The 18,609-nt window shown below is 30.6% G+C and overlaps 2 protein-coding genes across 2 annotated transcripts; both read right to left on the bottom strand.

The window, feature by feature from the left end:
- Positions 1-4,336: 4,336 nt before the first annotated feature.
- LOC123314060 lies at positions 4,337-5,058 on the bottom strand. Its single transcript, XM_044899172.1, has 3 exons — positions 4,906-5,058; positions 4,811-4,842; positions 4,337-4,706 (listed from the first exon to the last, which is right to left on the bottom strand). The coding sequence occupies exons 2-3, from the start codon at positions 4,831-4,833 to the stop codon at positions 4,337-4,339; spliced, it is 393 nt and encodes a 130-aa protein (XP_044755107.1). The 5' UTR covers positions 4,834-4,842; positions 4,906-5,058.
- Positions 5,059-8,472: 3,414 nt separating this feature from the next.
- On the bottom strand, positions 8,473-9,120 carry LOC123314058. Its single transcript, XM_044899171.1, has 3 exons — positions 9,042-9,120; positions 8,947-8,978; positions 8,473-8,842 (listed from the first exon to the last, which is right to left on the bottom strand). The coding sequence occupies exons 2-3, from the start codon at positions 8,967-8,969 to the stop codon at positions 8,473-8,475; spliced, it is 393 nt and encodes a 130-aa protein (XP_044755106.1). The 5' UTR covers positions 8,970-8,978; positions 9,042-9,120.
- Positions 9,121-18,609: the final 9,489 nt, after the last annotated feature.

Below are 18,609 nucleotides of genomic sequence, written 5' to 3'. Positions count from 1 at the left end.
TTTGAACTCTAGTCTAGTCACTCAGTGGTCCGTTGATCGAAACCACACTCTGCTACCATGTAGGATTTAAAAGATATTTAATATGGATGTGAGTGACTAGGATTGGTTGTATATAAATCAAACACTGATAAGTATCAACTCTGTTTAATACCTACTCTGAATAACAACTCTGAATAACAACTCTGAACTATTTTCATATAAGATGCGATCTCAACGCTTGTCAATGATCGACTGACTATATCATAGACGGCATAGCGTTCCTCCACTACTGAACTCTCAAGTATTGCGCAGACGCTCTATGTATCGACAAAGCTTATTCTTTTTACAGCTAATAGTACATTTTCTATCTTCTTTTATGTAAGGAATAGTCATGGATTCTTTCACATCTACACAAGGAGTTTTTCGTTTTCGTTCTCCTATAAGCGCCCTCATAAAATTCCTGATTTCAACAATTCTCTTCAAATTCTTCTTTTTATTCCTGGTATTTTTCAATTTTTTCAATCCGGTTCTCAATATCGTTTTCTTATCCATCTTATTGTTCATCACACTAAAAAATATGTTTGGATAAAATGATTATAGAGACAAGTTCACCGCAAGTTCATGCGGCGTAGGGCAAATGGTAATTGAAAGACTTTTTTAGCGAATACCTATATTTCGACACCAATTTGTGTCATCCTCAGGGTCTGAAAAAGTTGTTAGTCAGACAAAATTACGCAAACAACAAACACAATAACAGAAGAACTCACAGCCAATAGTCATGAAAAGTATGCTACAGTCATCAGCAAGACCAAGTAGAATCTCCTAAATGTAAAATTCTCTCTATACTTCTTCAGAAGTCAAAATGTCAAATGAAACGAATATCATAATTTTCTAGGTTGTGTATGAACTATGATCTTTGAACTATTATTAATTTCTAGATTAGATGTGAAATGTAATTCTTTTTCTTAGCTATAAAATAAATACAAAATATACAAACTCTTTCGAAAAAACTGTAAAAGACAACAAACTATAAAATCTACATACAATGAAATACAATCTTGAATCTATTATGAACTACAGAACTACAAAATGCATGAACAACAACGTGTAAAATGAATATTTCAAGGTTATAAAATGTAAACCACAACGCAATGTTCGATATTGTTACGAAACTGGTAGTTTATTATATTTGAGCCTATACACAAAGTGAATATTTTTATGAGCAAATAATTTCAGCATATGAATTTTTCTATGAGATGCTCCTCTCCCAATCTTTTTACGAATAAGGAGGATATGAGCGAGTGAATATATTTTTAAAAAATATCAAACTATCGTATCGTTGATAAACATCAATGACTTTTTCTTCGAAAATCATGAAGAGGCATTTGCTTGGAGACTATCCTTATCTTTCAAGAAATTGTTATCTTTTTTGAAAACCTTCAAACATCTTGACCCATAAGAAAATTTCTCTACCTAAGCGCTGAAATTTGATCGTATATCTCAAACGATTTTGAAAAGGCCGTTTTATAGAAAAAATTCTATTTTGAGATGCTGGGGTTCGAATATGAATAGATACAAATCGGAATATTTCGGAAAAATGTGTCAAAAATCATAAAACTTATTTCAAAATACATTCAAATATAATTTCTTGTTTTCTCAGGTAGTATTTATGTCATAATTGGTCCGTTGCAGGCGGAAACGTTAAGGGATGGTTTATTGTATTGGTTATATTGTACCTGTCACCCTATCAAAGTAACAAATATTTTCTTGTACCTGCTTCAATGGTTTTCAATAGGGTTCTTATTTGCTTACCAAGAAATAGTTATCTCGCAGATCAATTATGGCAGTTTTATGGTTTCCATGAAATTGTTCTGGTTGCTTTCACAGAAGAATTCCTTTTGTATTTATCAAAAGAAAGTTTTTAATTTTTCTGTCAAGAAATTGAATGATATTTTGAACATTTATCAGATTAAATCAGTTTCACTCAATCATTCAATCGATTGACTACTTTGATGTTTAAATCGTAGTATTCTATCCATTAAATTCTAAAATAAGTCGAAAAATAATATATTTCAATCTGTAAACAGTCTTTATGAGTGGAAGTACTTAAAACAGTATATACTCTTGTCCTTTCTTGAAACAGTATGTACGCTTCAAGAATAGTCATAAGAAATTAGGATTGACCTTTGAAAAAGCTATCGATGACGTCATGTCTCAAACGCAATTTGATTCACCAAATTAAATGTGAGAGTTTTGCGAGAAACGATTTTCCAATGTTTGATACCCCCTATATCAGAAGATGAGCATATGGTCTCCCATGTCTATTTACTTATATTATTTTTTTCACGAAAAGGAATAAATTTTTGTCGCACCTCAGTAAAAACCCGTTATATGGATAGAATAACTCAAATATTCGACAAAATTGAATAAATCGCAATCAATTCTGGATTTTCAGGTCCCACTAATTAAAATTGCAATGGAAAAATTTGGGACCCGACCGAGCCTTTGTTGTTTCTCCGATTACACAACGAATGTTGTTTCTCACAAAACTGAACTAAATTTCGCTCGAAACGATGCTACACTCATTACATATTTGTACTTTTAACCTCTTCTCACTATATACTATATATACAACCTACTTGTAACTTACTTTTTCATTTGGCAACAAAAATTCAAACAAATACCCTTTAGCATTCCATTTTTGAACTGCCTGAATTGGTATGCATGTTTAACTCGATATACCTACTGTTATCTATTCTACTGTTGTCTAACCTACTGTTATCTACACCTACCAATTTTTTGTTCAAACTAAATTTTTCATTTAGAATATGCTGATAATGAATCAGCTAATACTAATAATTTTTAATTTTTTTTCTCAAAGTTAATGTTTCATTTTGTACATAAAGCTCGGGATGGTATCACAAATCCTACAAAACGTTTTGTTTTTATAGGTGTCGCCTTCTTCTTAATCTTAATGTACTCGTCTTGTCTGAAAAGTTTGTAATTAAGATCTTGTTTTCTTCTGATAGATGTCATGTTCAGAATCTCCTTCAGAATAAAAGACCTCGTCAAACGTTTCCTTAGAATTCCGTTCGACACATCCGGCTTTTTTTCTCCAACATCGGAATTTGATTTTTGCGTGATTATATCTTTCTGTTCACGATTATCTTGATTAACTTCTCTAATTTCAGCACAAGTTTCGGAGTTTTTCGAATTCTGAGAAAGATTTCCTTGCTTTCGTTCTCCTACAACTGACTTCAATAAATTCCGGATTTGAACTGTTCTCCTCAGGTTATTTTGTTTAGACTTCAATTTTTTCAATCCCGTTCTAAAGATCTGCTTTCTGTCCATCTCGTCTTCAAAACTGAAACAAATATGTAAGTATGAAACGATAATTCGATAATATGAAAGTTATAAAATGTAAACCACAACACAATATTTGCAGCACTTAGCACATTCACAACTAAATACTAAATAGTTGGGACATCTACTCCGCCGTTATATAGCCTCCACCATCCCTTCCTAGCACTCCCACCACCCTATTGCCCGTTCTGTTGTCTTATTGGCTGTTAGATTGATCTGATTTAAAACTTCTATGGAAGCAACATATTAAATTATGTTCAATCCATTTTTTATGATGATACTTAATAATAAACATAAAATATTTTTTATTTTTTGGTACTGTATCCTAGCACTAAAAATACGGAAAATTGGAAAGTGTTTTATATACTTTTTAAAAGAGATATGCGATTTTAAATGACTATTATTTATCCAAAGGAATTTTTCTACTGCGGAATGTACAATAGGAATATACTTTTTATTCTTTGGCAAAAACTTTCTCAGGAATTTGAACAATATATTATTTTTTTCAAATTATATTCAATTTGCAAATTGAATATAATTTTTTGTTGAAGAATTCTATTCATGGATGATGAACAAGCTGATACTATTTATTGTTTCAAACGTTTTTAATGATGAATGAAATATCAATAATTAACTTAAAAGGTATAAGTTACAGATACACAGAATAAATATCTGCAGAAGAAAGTACTGAAGCGGTATTTATAATAACCGCCGGAGAAAAAAAAAATTCAAAATTCATAGAACGTATTATGGAATTGTAGCAGATTGTATCTGCTTTAAGTTCAGTTATTAGGTTCTTTGACATTAGGCCATTTATGTTTAGTAGATTTCTCTTCACAGTACTTTTGTCTTTTCGGTATACAAACCTAGAATTTTTCTAATTCTAATATTTCTTACATGTCATCTAACATGTTCTTACATGTCATCTAACATGTTCTTACATGTCATTTAGAATATATTGCCCTGGTTTATGTAACGAATCCTGAATAAGGTTTTATTCCCGAAATTGGTGTGTTTTTTTTTCGAAATCATATATTTTGAACAGTTTAAGCTCCAAGTTTTCTTTTGGTTTTTTATATTCTACATATTTTTCTGTAACGGTATCACATATTCCAGAATTTTTTCTTACAATTATGTCATTTTTGCTAATAGTACATTTTCTATCTTCTTTTATGTAAGGAATAGTCATGGATTCTTTCACATCTACACAAGGAGTTTTTCGTTTTCGTTCTCCTATAAGCGCCCTCATAAAATTCCTGATTTCAACAATTCTCTTCAAATTCTTCTTTTTATTCCTGGTATTTTTCAATTTTTTCAATCCGGTTCTCAATATCGTTTTCTTATCCATCTTATTGTTCATCACACTAAAAAATATGTTTGGATAAAATGATTATAGAGACAAGTTCACCGCAAGTTCATGCGGCGTAGGGCAAATGGTAATTGAAAGACTTTTTAAGCGAATACCTACATTTCGACACCAATTTGTGTCATCCTCAGGGTCTGAAAAAGTTGTTAGTCAGACAAAATTACGCAAACAACAAACACAATAACAGAAGAACTCACAGCCAATAGTCATGAAAAGTATGCTACAGTCATCAGCAAGACCAAGTAGAATCTCCTAAATGTAAAATTCTCTCTATACTTCTTCAGAAGTCAAAATGTCAAATGAAACGAATATCATAATTTTCTAGGTTGTGTATGAACTATGATCTTTGAACTATTATTAATTTCTAGATTAGATGTGAAATGTAATTCTTTTTCTTAGCTATAAAATAAATACAAAATATACAAACTCTTTCAAAAAAACTGTAAAAGACAACAAACTATAAAATCTACATACAATGAAATACAATCTTGAATCTATTATGAACTACAGAACTACAAAATGCATGAACAACAACGTGTAAAATGAATATTTCAAGGTTATAAAATGTAAACCACAACGCAATGTTCGATATTGTTACGAAACTGGTAGTTTATTATATTTGAGCCTATACACAAAGTGAATATTTTTATGAGCAAATAATTTCAGCATATGAATTTTTCTATGAGATGCTCCTCTCCCAATCTTTTTACGAATAAGGAGGATATGAGCGAGTGAATATATTTTTAAAAAATATCAAACTATCGTATCGTTGATAAACATCAATGACTTTTTCTTCGAAAATCATGAAGAGGCATTTGCTTGGAGACTATCCTTATCTTTCAAGAAATTGTTATCTTTTTTGAAAACCTTCAAACATCTTGACCCATAAAAAATTTCTCTACCTAAGCGCTGAAATTTGATCGTATATCTCAAACGATTTTGAAAAGGCCGTTTTATAGAAAAAATTCTATTTTGAGATGCTGGGGTTCGAATATGAATAGATACAAATCGGAATATTTCGGAAAAATGTGTCAACAATCATAAAACTTATTTCAAAATACATTCAAATACAATTTCTTGTTTTCTCAGGTAGTATTTATGTCATAATTGGTCCGTTGCAGGCGGAAACGTTAAGGGATGGTTTATTGTATTGGTTATATTGTACCTGTCACCCTATCAAAGTAACAAATATTTTCTTGTACCTGCTTCAATGGTTTTCAATAGGGTTCTTATTTGCTTATCAAGAAATAGTTATCTCGCAGATCAATTATGGCAGTTTTATGGTTTCCATGAAATTGTTCTGGTTGCTTTCACAGAAGAATTCCTTTTGTATTTATCAAAAGAAAGTTTTTAATTTTTCTGTCAAGAAATTGAATGATATTTTGAACATTTATCAGATTAAATCAGTTTCACTCAATCATTCAATCGATTGACTACTTTAATGTTTAAATCGTAGTATTCTATCCATTAAATTCTAAAATAAGTCGAAAAATAATATATTTCAATCTGTAAACAGTCTTTATGAGTGGAAGTACTTAAAACAGTATCTACTCTTGTCCTTTCTTAAAACAGTATGTACGCTTCAAGAATAGTCATAAGAAATTAGGATTGACCTTTGAAAAAGCTATCGATGACGTCATGTCTCAAACGCAATTTGATTCACCAAATTAAATGTGAGAGTTTTGCGAGAAACGATTTTCCAATGTTTGATACCCCCTATATCAGAAGATGAGCATATGGTCTCCCATGTCTATTTACTTATATTATTTTTTTCACGAAAAGGAATAAATTTTTGTCGCACCTCAGTAAAAACCCGTTATATGGATAGAATAACTCAAATATTCGACAAAATTGAATAAATCGCAATCAATTCTGGATTTTCAGGTCCCACTAATTAAAATTGCAATGGAAAAATTTGGGACCCGACCGAGCCTTTGTTGTTTCTCCGATTACACAACGAATGTTGTTTCTCACAAAACTGAACTAAATTTCGCTCGAAACGATGCTACACTCATTACATATTTGTACTTTTAACCTCTTCTCACTATATACTATATATACAACCTACTTGTAACTTACTTTTTCATTTGGCAACAAAAATTCAAACAAATACCCTTTAGCATTCCATTTTTGAACTGCCTGAATTGGTATGCATGTTTAACTCGATATACCTACTGTTATCTATTCCACTGTTGTCTAACCTACTGTTATCTACACCTACCAATTTTTTGTTCAAACTAAATTTTTCATTTAGAATATGCTGATAATGAATCAGCTAATACTAATAATTTTTAATTTTTTTTTTCAAAGTTAATGTTTCATTTTGTACATAAAGCTCGGGATGGTATCACAAATCCTACAAAACGTTTTGTTTTTATAGGTGTCGCCTTCTTCTTAATCTTAATGTACTCGTCTTGTCTGAAAAGTTTGTAATTAAGATCTTGTTTTCTTCTGATAGATGTCATGTTCAGAATCTCCTTCAGAATAAAAGACCTCGTCAAACGTTTCCTTAGAATTCCGTTCGACACATCCGGCTTTTTTTCTCCAACATCGGAATTTGATTTTTGCGTGATTATATCTTTCTGTTCACGATTATCTTGATTAACTTCTCTAATTTCAGCACAAGTTTCGGAGTTTTTCGAATTCTGAGAAAGATTTCCTTGCTTTCGTTCTCCTACAACTGACTTCAATAAATTCCGGATTTGAACTGTTCTCCTCAGGTTATTTTGTTTAGACTTCAATTTTTTCAATCCCGTTCTAAAGATCTGCTTTCTGTCCATCTCGTCTTCAAAACTGAAACAAATATGTAAGTATGAAACGATAATTCGATAATATGAAAGTTATAAAATGTAAACCACAACACAATATTTGCAGCACTTAGCACATTCACAACTGAATACTAAATAGTTGGGACATCTACTCCGCCGTTATATAGCCTCCACCATCCCTTCCTAGCACTCCCACCACCCTATTGCCCGTTCTGTTGTCTTATTGGCTGTTAGATTGATCTGATTTAAAACTTCTATGGAAGCAACATATTAAATTATGTTCAATCCATTTTTTATGATGATACTTAATAATAAACATAAAATATTTTTTATTTTTTGGTACTGTATCCTAGCACTAAAAATACGGAAAATTGGAAAGTGTTTTATATACTTTTTAAAAGAGATATGCGATTTTAAATGACTATTATTTATCCAAAGGAATTTTTCTACAGCGGAATGTACAATAGGAATATACTTTTTATTCTTTGGCAAAAACTTTCTCAGGAATTTGAACAATATATTATTTTTTTCAAATTATATTCAATTTGCAAATTGAATATAATTTTTTGTTGAAGAATTCTATTCATGGATGATGAACAAGCTGATACTATTTATTGTTTCAAACGTTTTTAATGATGAATGAAATATCAATAATTAACTTAAAAGGTATAAGTTACAGATACACAGAATAAATATCTGCAGAAGAAAGTACTGAAGCGGTATTTATAATAACCGCCGGAGAAAAAAAAAATTCAAAATTCATAGAACGTATTATGGAATTGTAGCAGATTGTATCTGCTTTAAGTTCAGTTATTAGGTTCTTTGACATTAGGCCATTTATGTTTAGTAGATTTCTCTTCACAGTACTTTTGTCTTTTCGGTATACAAACCTAGAATTTTTCTAATTCTAATATTTCTTACATGTCATCTAACATGTTCTTACATGTCATTTAGAATATATTGCCCTGGTTTATGTAACGAATCCTGAATAAGGTTTTATTCCCGAAATTGGTGTGTTTTTTTTTCGAAATCATATATTTTGAACAGTTTAAGCTCCAAGTTTTCTTTTGGTTTTTTATATTCTACATATTTTTCTGTAACGGTATCACATATTCCAGAATTTTTTCTTACAATTATGTCATTTTTGCTAATAGTACATTTTCTATCTTCTTTTATGTAAGGAATAGTCATGGATTCTTTCACATCTACACAAGGAGTTTTTCGTTTTCGTTCTCCTATAAGCGCCCTCATAAAATTCCTGATTTCAACAATTCTCTTCAAATTCTTCTTTTTATTCCTGGTATTTTTCAATTTTTTCAATCCGGTTCTCAATATCGTTTTCTTATCCATCTTATTGTTCATCACACTAAAAAATATGTTTGGATAAAATGATTATAGAGACAAGTTCACCGCAAGTTCATGCGGCGTAGGGCAAATGGTAATTGAAAGACTTTTTAAGCGAATACCTACATTTCGACACCAATTTGTGTCATCCTCAGGGTCTGAAAAAGTTGTTAGTCAGACAAAATTACGCAAACAACAAACACAATAACAGAAGAACTCACAGCCAATAGTCATGAAAAGTATGCTACAGTCATCAGCAAGACCAAGTAGAATCTCCTAAATGTAAAATTCTCTCTATACTCCTTCAGAAGTCAAAATGTCAAATGAAACGAATATCATAATTTTCTAGGTTGTGTATGAACTATGATCTTTGAACTATTATTAATTTCTAGATTAGATGTGAAATGTAATTCTTTTTCTTAGCTATAAAATAAATACAAAATATACAAACTCTTTCAAAAAAACTGTAAAAGACAACAAACTATAAAATCTACATACAATGAAATACAATCTTGAATCTATTATGAACTACAGAACTACAAAATGCATGAACAACAACGTGTAAAATGAATATTTCAAGGTTATAAAATGTAGACCACAACGCAATGTTCGATATTGTTACGAAACTGGTAGTTTATTATATTTGAGCCTATACACAAAGTGAATATTTTTATGAGCAAATAATTTCAGCATATGAATTTTTCTATGAGATGCTCCTCTCCCAATCTTTTTACGAATAAGGAGGATATGAGCGAGTGAATATATTTTTAAAAAATATCAAACTATCGTATCGTTGATAAACATCAATGACTTTTTCTTCGAAAATCATGAAGAGGCATTTGCTTGGAGACTATCCTTATCTTTCAAGAAATTGTTATCTTTTTTGAAAACCTTCAAACATCTTGACCCATAAGAAAATTTCTCTACCTAAGCGCTGAAATTTGATCGTATATCTCAAACGATTTTGAAAAGGCCGTTTTATAGAAAAAATTCTATTTTGAGATGCTGGGGTTCGAATATGAATAGATACAAATCGGAATATTTCGGAAAAATGTGTCAACAATCATAAAACTTATTTCAAAATACATTCAAATACAATTTCTTGTTTTCTCAGGTAGTATTTATGTCATAATTGGTCCGTTGCAGGCGGAAACGTTAAGGGATGGTTTATTGTATTGGTTATATTGTACCTGTCACCCTATCAAAGTAACAAATATTTTCTTGTACCTGCTTCAATGGTTTTCAATAGGGTTCTTATTTGCTTATCAAGAAATAGTTATCTCGCAGATCAATTATGGCAGTTTTATGGTTTCCATGAAATTGTTCTGGTTGCTTTCACAGAAGAATTCCTTTTGTATTTATCAAAAGAAAGTTTTTAATTTTTCTGTCAAGAAATTGAATGATATTTTGAACATTTATCAGATTAAATCAGTTTCACTCAATCATTCAATCGATTGACTACTTTAATGTTTAAATCGTAGTATTCTATCCATTAAATTCTAAAATAAGTCGAAAAATAATATATTTCAATCTGTAAACAGTCTTTATGAGTGGAAGTACTTAAAACAGTATCTACTCTTGTCCTTTCTTAAAACAGTATGTACGCTTCAAGAATAGTCATAAGAAATTAGGATTGACCTTTGAAAAAGCTATCGATGACGTCATGTCTCAAACGCAATTTGATTCACCAAATTAAATGTGAGAGTTTTGCGAGAAACGATTTTCCAATGTTTGATACCCCCTATATCAGAAGATGAGCATATGGTCTCCCATGTCTATTTACTTATATTATTTTTTTCACGAAAAGGAATAAATTTTTGTCGCACCTCAGTAAAAACCCGTTATATGGATAGAATAACTCAAATATTCGACAAAATTGAATAAATCGCAATCAATTCTGGATTTTCAGGTCCCACTAATTAAAATTGCAATGGAAAAATTTGGGACCCGACCGAGCCTTTGTTGTTTCTCCGATTACACAACGAATGTTGTTTCTCACAAAACTGAACTAAATTTCGCTCGAAACGATGCTACACTCATTACATATTTGTACTTTTAACCTCTTCTCACTATATACTATATATACAACCTACTTGTAACTTACTTTTTCATTTGGCAACAAAAATTCAAACAAATACCCTTTAGCATTCCATTTTTGAACTGCCTGAATTGGTATGCATGTTTAACTCGATATACCTACTGTTATCTATTCCACTGTTGTCTAACCTACTGTTATCTACACCTACCAATTTTTTGTTCAAACTAAATTTTTCATTTAGAATATGCTGATAATGAATCAGCTAATACTAATAATTTTTAATTTTTTTTTTCAAAGTTAATGTTTCATTTTGTACATAAAGCTCGGGATGGTATCACAAATCCTACAAAACGTTTTGTTTTTATAGGTGTCGCCTTCTTCTTAATCTTAATGTACTCGTCTTGTCTGAAAAGTTTGTAATTAAGATCTTGTTTTCTTCTGATAGATGTCATGTTCAGAATCTCCTTCAGAATAAAAGACCTCGTCAAACGTTTCCTTAGAATTCCGTTCGACACATCCGGCTTTTTTTCTCCAACATCGGAATTTGATTTTTGCGTGATTATATCTTTCTGTTCACGATTATCTTGATTAACTTCTCTAATTTCAGCACAAGTTTCGGAGTTTTTCGAATTCTGAGAAAGATTTCCTTGCTTTCGTTCTCCTACAACTGACTTCAATAAATTCCGGATTTGAACTGTTCTCCTCAGGTTATTTTGTTTAGACTTCAATTTTTTCAATCCCGTTCTAAAGATCTGCTTTCTGTCCATCTCGTCTTCAAAACTGAAACAAATATGTAAGTATGAAACGATAATTCGATAATATGAAAGTTATAAAATGTAAACCACAACACAATATTTGCAGCACTTAGCACATTCACAACTGAATACTAAATAGTTGGGACATCTACTCCGCCGTTATATAGCCTCCACCATCCCTTCCTAGCACTCCCACCACCCTATTGCCCGTTCTGTTGTCTTATTGGCTGTTAGATTGATCTGATTTAAAACTTCTATGGAAGCAACATATTAAATTATGTTCAATCCATTTTTTATGATGATACTTAATAATAAACATAAAATATTTTTTATTTTTTGGTACTGTATCCTAGCACTAAAAATACGGAAAATTGGAAAGTGTTTTATATACTTTTTAAAAGAGATATGCGATTTTAAATGACTATTATTTATCCAAAGGAATTTTTCTACAGCGGAATGTACAATAGGAATGTACTTTTTATTCTTTGGCAAAAACTTTCTCAGGAATTTGAACAATATATTATTTTTTTCAAATTATATTCAATTTGCAAATTGAATATAATTTTTTGTTGAAGAATTCTATTCATGGATGATGAACAAGCTGATACTATTTATTGTTTCAAACGTTTTTAATGATGAATGAAATATCAATAATTAACTTAAAAGGTATAAGTTACAGATACACAGAATAAATATCTGCAGAAGAAAGTACTGAAGCGGTATTTATAATAACCGCCGGAGAAAAAAAAAATTCAAAATTCATAGAACGTATTATGGAATTGTAGCAGATTGTATCTGCTTTAAGTTCAGTTATTAGGTTCTTTGACATTAGGCCATTTATGTTTAGTAGATTTCTCTTCACAGTACTTTTGTCTTTTCGGTATACAAACCTAGAATTTTTCTAATTCTAATATTTCTTACATGTCATCTAACATGTTCTTACATGTCATTTAGAATATATTGCCCTGGTTTATGTAACGAATCCTGAATAAGGTTTTATTCCCGAAATTGGTGTGTTTTTTTTTCGAAATCATATATTTTGAACAGTTTAAGCTCCAAGTTTTCTTTTGGTTTTTTATATTCTACATATTTTTCTGTAACGGTATCACATATTCCAGAATTTTTTCTTACAATTATGTCATTTTTGCTAATAGTACATTTTCTATCTTCTTTTATGTAAGGAATAGTCATGTATTCTTTCACATCTACACAAGGAGTTTTTCGTTTTCGTTCTCCTATAAGCGCCCTCATAAAATTCCTGATTTCAACAATTCTCTTCAAATTCTTCTTTTTATTCCTGGTATTTTTCAATTTTTTCAATCCGGTTCTCAATATCGTTTTCTTATCCATCTTATTGTTCATCACACTAAAAAATATGTTTGGATAAAATGATTATAGAGACAAGTTCACCGCAAGTTCATGCGGCGTAGGGCAAATGGTAATTGAAAGACTTTTTTAGCGAATACCTATATTTCGACACCAATTTGTGTCATCCTCAGGGTCTGAAAAAGTTGTTAGTCAGACAAAATTACGCAAACAACAAACACAATAACAGAAGAACTCACAGCCAATAGTCATGAAAAGTATGCTACAGTCATCAGCAAGACCAAGTAGAATCTCCTAAATGTAAAATTCTCTCTATACTTCTTCAGAAGTCAAAATGTCAAATGAAACGAATATCATAATTTTCTAGGTTGTGTATGAACTATGATCTTTGAACTATTATTAATTTCTAGATTAGATGTGAAATGTAATTCTTTTTCTTAGCCATAAAATAAATACAAAATATACAAACTCTTTCAAAAAAACTGTAAAAGACAACAAACTATAAAATCTACATACAATGAAATACAATCTTGAATCTATTATGAACTACAGAACTACAAAATGCATGAACAACAACGTGTAAAATGAATATTTCAAGGTTATAAAATGTAAACCACAACGCAATGTTCGATATTGTTACGAAACTGGTAGTTTATTATATTTGAGCCTATACACAAAGTGAATATTTTTATGAGCAAATAATTTCAGCATATGAATTTTTCTATGAGATGCTCCTCTCCCAATCTTTTTACGAATAAGGAGGATATGAGCGAGTGAATATATTTTTAAAAAATATCAAACTATCGTATCGTTGATAAACATCAATGACTTTTTCTTCGAAAATCATGAAGAGGCATTTGCTTGGAGACTATCCTTATCTTTCAAGAAATTGTTATCTTTTTTGAAAACCTTCAAACATCTTGACCCATAAGAAAATTTCTCTACCTAAGCGCTGAAATTTGATCGTATATCTCAAACGATTTTGAAAAGGCCGTTTTATAGAAAAAATTCTATTTTGAGATGCTGGGGTTCGAATATGAATAGATACAAATCGGAATATTTCGGAAAAATGTGTCAACAATCATAAAACTTATTTCAAAATACATTCAAATACAATTTCTTGTTTTCTCAGGTAGTATTTATGTCATAATTGGTCCGTTGCAGGCGGAAACGTTAAGGGATGGTTTATTGTATTGGTTATATTGTACCTGTCACCCTATCAAAGTAACAAATATTTTCTTGTACCTGCTTCAATGGTTTTCAATAGGGTTCTTATTTGCTTATCAAGAAATAGTTATCTCGCAGATCAATTATGGCAGTTTTATGGTTTCCATGAAATTGTTCTGGTTGCTTTCACAGAAGAATTCCTTTTGTATTTATCAAAAGAAAGTTTTTAATTTTTCTGTCAAGAAATTGAATGATATTTTGAACATTTATCAGATTAAATCAGTTTCACTCAATCATTCAATCGATTGACTACTTTGATGTTTAAATCGTAGTATTCTATCCATTAAATTCTAAAATAAGTCGAAAAATAATATATTTCAATCTGTAAACAGTCTTTATGAGTGGAAGTACTTAAAACAGTATATACTCTTGTCCTTTCTTAAAACAGTATGTACGCTTCAAGAATAGTCATAAGAAATTAGGATTGACCTTTGAAAAAGCTATCGATGACGTCATGTCTCAAACGCAATTTGATTCACCAAATTAAATGTGAGAGTTTTGCGAGAAACGATTTTCCAATGTTTGATACCCCCTATATCAGAAGATGAGCAGATGGTCTCCCATGTCTATTTACTTATATTATTTTTTTCACGAAAAGGAATAAATTTTTGTCGCACCTCAGTAAAAATCCGTTATATGGATAGAATAACTCAAATATTCGACAAAATTGAAGAAATCGCAATCAATTCTGGATTTTCAGGTCCCACTAATTAAAATTGCAATGGAAAAATTTGGGACCCGACCGAGCCTTTGTTGTTTCTCCGATTACACAACGAATGTTGTTTCTCACAAAACTGAACTAAATTTCGCTCGAAACGATGCTACACTCATTACATATTTGTACTTTTAACCTCTTCTCACTATATACTATATATACAACCTACTTGTAACTTACTTTTTCATTTGGCAACAAAAATTCAAACAAATACCCTTTAGCATTCCATTTTTGAACTGCCTGAATTGGTATGCATGTTTAACTCGATATACCTACTGTTATCTATTCTACTGTTGTCTAACCTACTGTTATCTACACCTACCAATTTTTTGTTCAAACTAAATTTTTCATTTAGAATATGCTGATAATGAATCAGCTAATACTAATAATTTTTAATTTTTTTTTTCAAAGTTAATGTTTCATTTTGTACATAAAGCTCGGGATGGTATCACAAATCCTACAAAACGTTTTGTTTTTATAGGTGTCGCCTTCTTCTTAATCTTAATGTACTCGTCTTGTCTGAAAAGTTTGTAATTAAGATCTTGTTTTCTTCTGATAGATGTCATGTTCAGAATCTCCTTCAGAATAAAAGACCTCGTCAAACGTTTCCTTAGAATTCCGTTCGACACATCCGGCTTTTTTTCTCCAACATCGGAATTTGATTTTTGCGTGATTATATCTTTCTGTTCACGATTATGTTGATTAACTTCTCTAATTTCAGCACAAGTTTCGGAGTTTTTCGAATTCTGAGAAAGATTTCCTTGCTTTCGTCCTCCTACAACTGACTTCAATAAATTCCGGATTTGAACTGTTCTCCTCAGGTTATTTTGTTTAGACTTCAATTTTTTCAATCCCGTTCTAAAGATCTGCTTTCTGTCCATCTCGTCTTCAAAACTGAAACAAATATGTAAGTATGAAACGATAATTCGATAATATGAAAGTTATAAAATGTAAACCACAACACAATATTTGCAGCACTTAGCACATTCACAACTGAATACTAAATAGTTGGGACATCTACTCCGCCGTTATATAGCCTCCACCATCCCTTCCTAGCACTCCCACCACCCTATTGCCCGTTCTGTTGTCTTATTGGCTGTTAGATTGATCTGATTTAAAACTTCTATGGAAGCAACATATTAAATTATGTTCAATCCATTTTTTATGATGATACTTAATAATAAACATAAAATATTTTTTATTTTTTGGTACTGTATCCTAGCACTAAAAATACGGAAAATTGGAAAGTGTTTTATATACTTTTTAAAAGAGATATGCGATTTTAAATGACTATTATTTATCCAAAGGAATTTTTCTACAGCGGAATGTACAATAGGAATATACTTTTTATTCTTTGGCAAAAACTTTCTCAGGAATTTGAACAATATATTATTTTTTTCAAATTATATTCAATTTGCAAATTGAATATAATTTTTTGTTGAAGAATTCTATTCATGGATGATGAACAAGCTGATACTATTTATTGTTTCAAACGTTTTTAATGATGAATGAAATATCAATAATTAACTTAAAAGGTATAAGTTACAGATACACAGAATAAATATCTGCAGAAGAAAGTACTGAAGCGGTATTTATAATAACCGCCGGAGAAAAAAAAATTCAAAATTCATAGAACGTATTATGGAATTGTAGCAGATTGTATCTGCTTTAAGTTCAGTTATTAGGTTCTTTGACATTAGGCCATTTATGTTTAGTAGATTTCTCTTCACAGTACTTTTGTCTTTTCGGTATACAAACCTAGAATTTTTCTAATTCTAATATTTCTTACATGTCATCTAACATGTTCTTACATGTCATTTAGAATATATTGCCCTGGTTTATGTAACGAATCCTGAATAAGGTTTTATTCCCGAAATTGGTGTGTTTTTTTTTCGAAATCATATATTTTGAACAGTTTAAGCTCCAAGTTTTCTTTAAGTTTTTTATATTCTACATATTTTTCTGTAACGGTATCACATATTCCAGAATTTTTTCTTACAATTATGTCATTTTTGCTAATAGTACATTTTCTATCTTCTTTTATGTAAGGAATAGTCATGGATTCTTTCACATCTACACAAGGAGTTTTTCGTTTTCGTTCTCCTATAAGCGCCCTCATAAAATTCCTGATTTCAACAATTCTCTTCAAATTCTTCTTTTTATTCCTGGTATTTTTCAATTTTTTCAATCCGGTTCTCAATATCGTTTTCTTATCCATCTTATTGTTCATCACACTAAAAAATATGTTTGGATAAAATGATTATAGAGACAAGTTCACCGCAAGTTCATGCGGCGTAGGGCAAATGGTAATTGAAAGACTTTTTTAGCGAATACCTATATTTCGACACCAATTTGTGTCATCCTCAGGGTCTGAAAAAGTTGTTAGTCAGACAAAATTACGCAAACAACAAACACAATAACAGAAGAACTCACAGCCAATAGTCATGAAAAGTATGCTACAGTCATCAGCAAGACCAAGTAGAATCTCCTAAATGTAAAATTCTCTCTATACTTCTTCAGAAGTCAAAATGTCAAATGAAACGAATATCATAATTTTCTAGGTTGTGTATGAACTATGATCTTTGAACTATTATTAATTTCTAGATTAGATGTGAAATGTAATTCTTTTTCTTAGCTATAAAATAAATACAAAATATACAAACTCTTTCGAAAAAACTGTAAAAGACAACAAACTATAAAATCTACATACAATGAAATACAATCTTGAATCTATTATGAACTACAGAACTACAAAATGCATGAACAACAACGTGTAAAATGAATATTTCAAGGTTATAAAATGTAAACCACAACGCAATGTTCGATATTGTTACGAAACTGGTAGTTTATTATAATAATAATAATAGTAATAATAGTTTATTAATCCTGTAAGACAAATTAATGTATAGGATAAGTCACAAAAAAGAGAAGGAAAAAAGAAATACATGGATCAACCAATCATATTAACATCATTAAAATAATCTTTAACAGTATAATAACATCTAGTTAGCATCAACTTTTTCACACATTTTTTGAACTTTTTTCCGTCAAGAGATTGGATACTGACAGGCAAGTGGTTGAAGATTTTGATACACTTATACAGAGGAGAACTTTCATATTTTGTTGTTTTGTGCTTAGGAATATATAGAGTTCTCTCATTTCTGGTACCGTATTGATGAAAACTGGACAACTGGACAATATCTTTTTCATTTTCCTTAACATACAAAAGACACTTCATAATGAAGATAGACGATAACGTTAATATATTGTTTTCAACAAATATAGGTCGACAGGACGAACGTGGGGGCATATTAAATATCATACGTAAAATTCTTTTTTGAATTATGAAAGCTCTCCCAACATCCGAAGAGTTTCCCCACAGTAAAATATTATAAGACAAATGGCTATACACTAAACTATAATAAACATTAATCAGTGATTCTAATGGGAGTAAAGCTCTTACCCTACTGATGGCATAATAGGAACTATTTAGTTTTTTACAAACAGAATCAACGTGTACATCCCATTTCAAGTTGTTGTCCACATGAATGCCAAGAAATTTGCTGGCATCTTTAGATAGGATAGCGCTATCATTATGGTTGATAACTAGCTTACGATCACTTTGTACGATTGTGAAGTAAATACATTCTGTCTTATCAATATTAATCATCAGCCTATTTTTTTGACACCAAGTTACAAAACTTTCTAATAGTAATCCGCACAACTCC

The sequence above is a fragment of the Coccinella septempunctata genome, chromosome 5 (assembly GCF_907165205.1).
Source record: "Coccinella septempunctata chromosome 5, icCocSept1.1, whole genome shotgun sequence".
NCBI classification, from domain to species: Eukaryota; Metazoa; Arthropoda; class Insecta; order Coleoptera; family Coccinellidae; genus Coccinella; species Coccinella septempunctata.
Note: the sequence above shows the minus strand (reverse complement) of the source record. Positions and strands in the feature narration are given on the sequence as shown.

Excerpts from the sequence above, each read along its gene's own strand:
- LOC123314060 (XM_044899172.1), bottom strand. The coding sequence starts at position 4,833 with ATGACACAAATTGGTGTCGAAAT. Across the intron at positions 4,707-4,810 it reads ACACAAATTGGTGTCGAAAT|TGTGATGAACAATAAGATGG; the intron begins GTAGGTATTCGC and ends CATATTTTTTAG.
- LOC123314058 (XM_044899171.1), bottom strand. The coding sequence starts at position 8,969 with ATGACACAAATTGGTGTCGAAAT. Across the intron at positions 8,843-8,946 it reads ACACAAATTGGTGTCGAAAT|TGTGATGAACAATAAGATGG; the intron begins GTAGGTATTCGC and ends CATATTTTTTAG.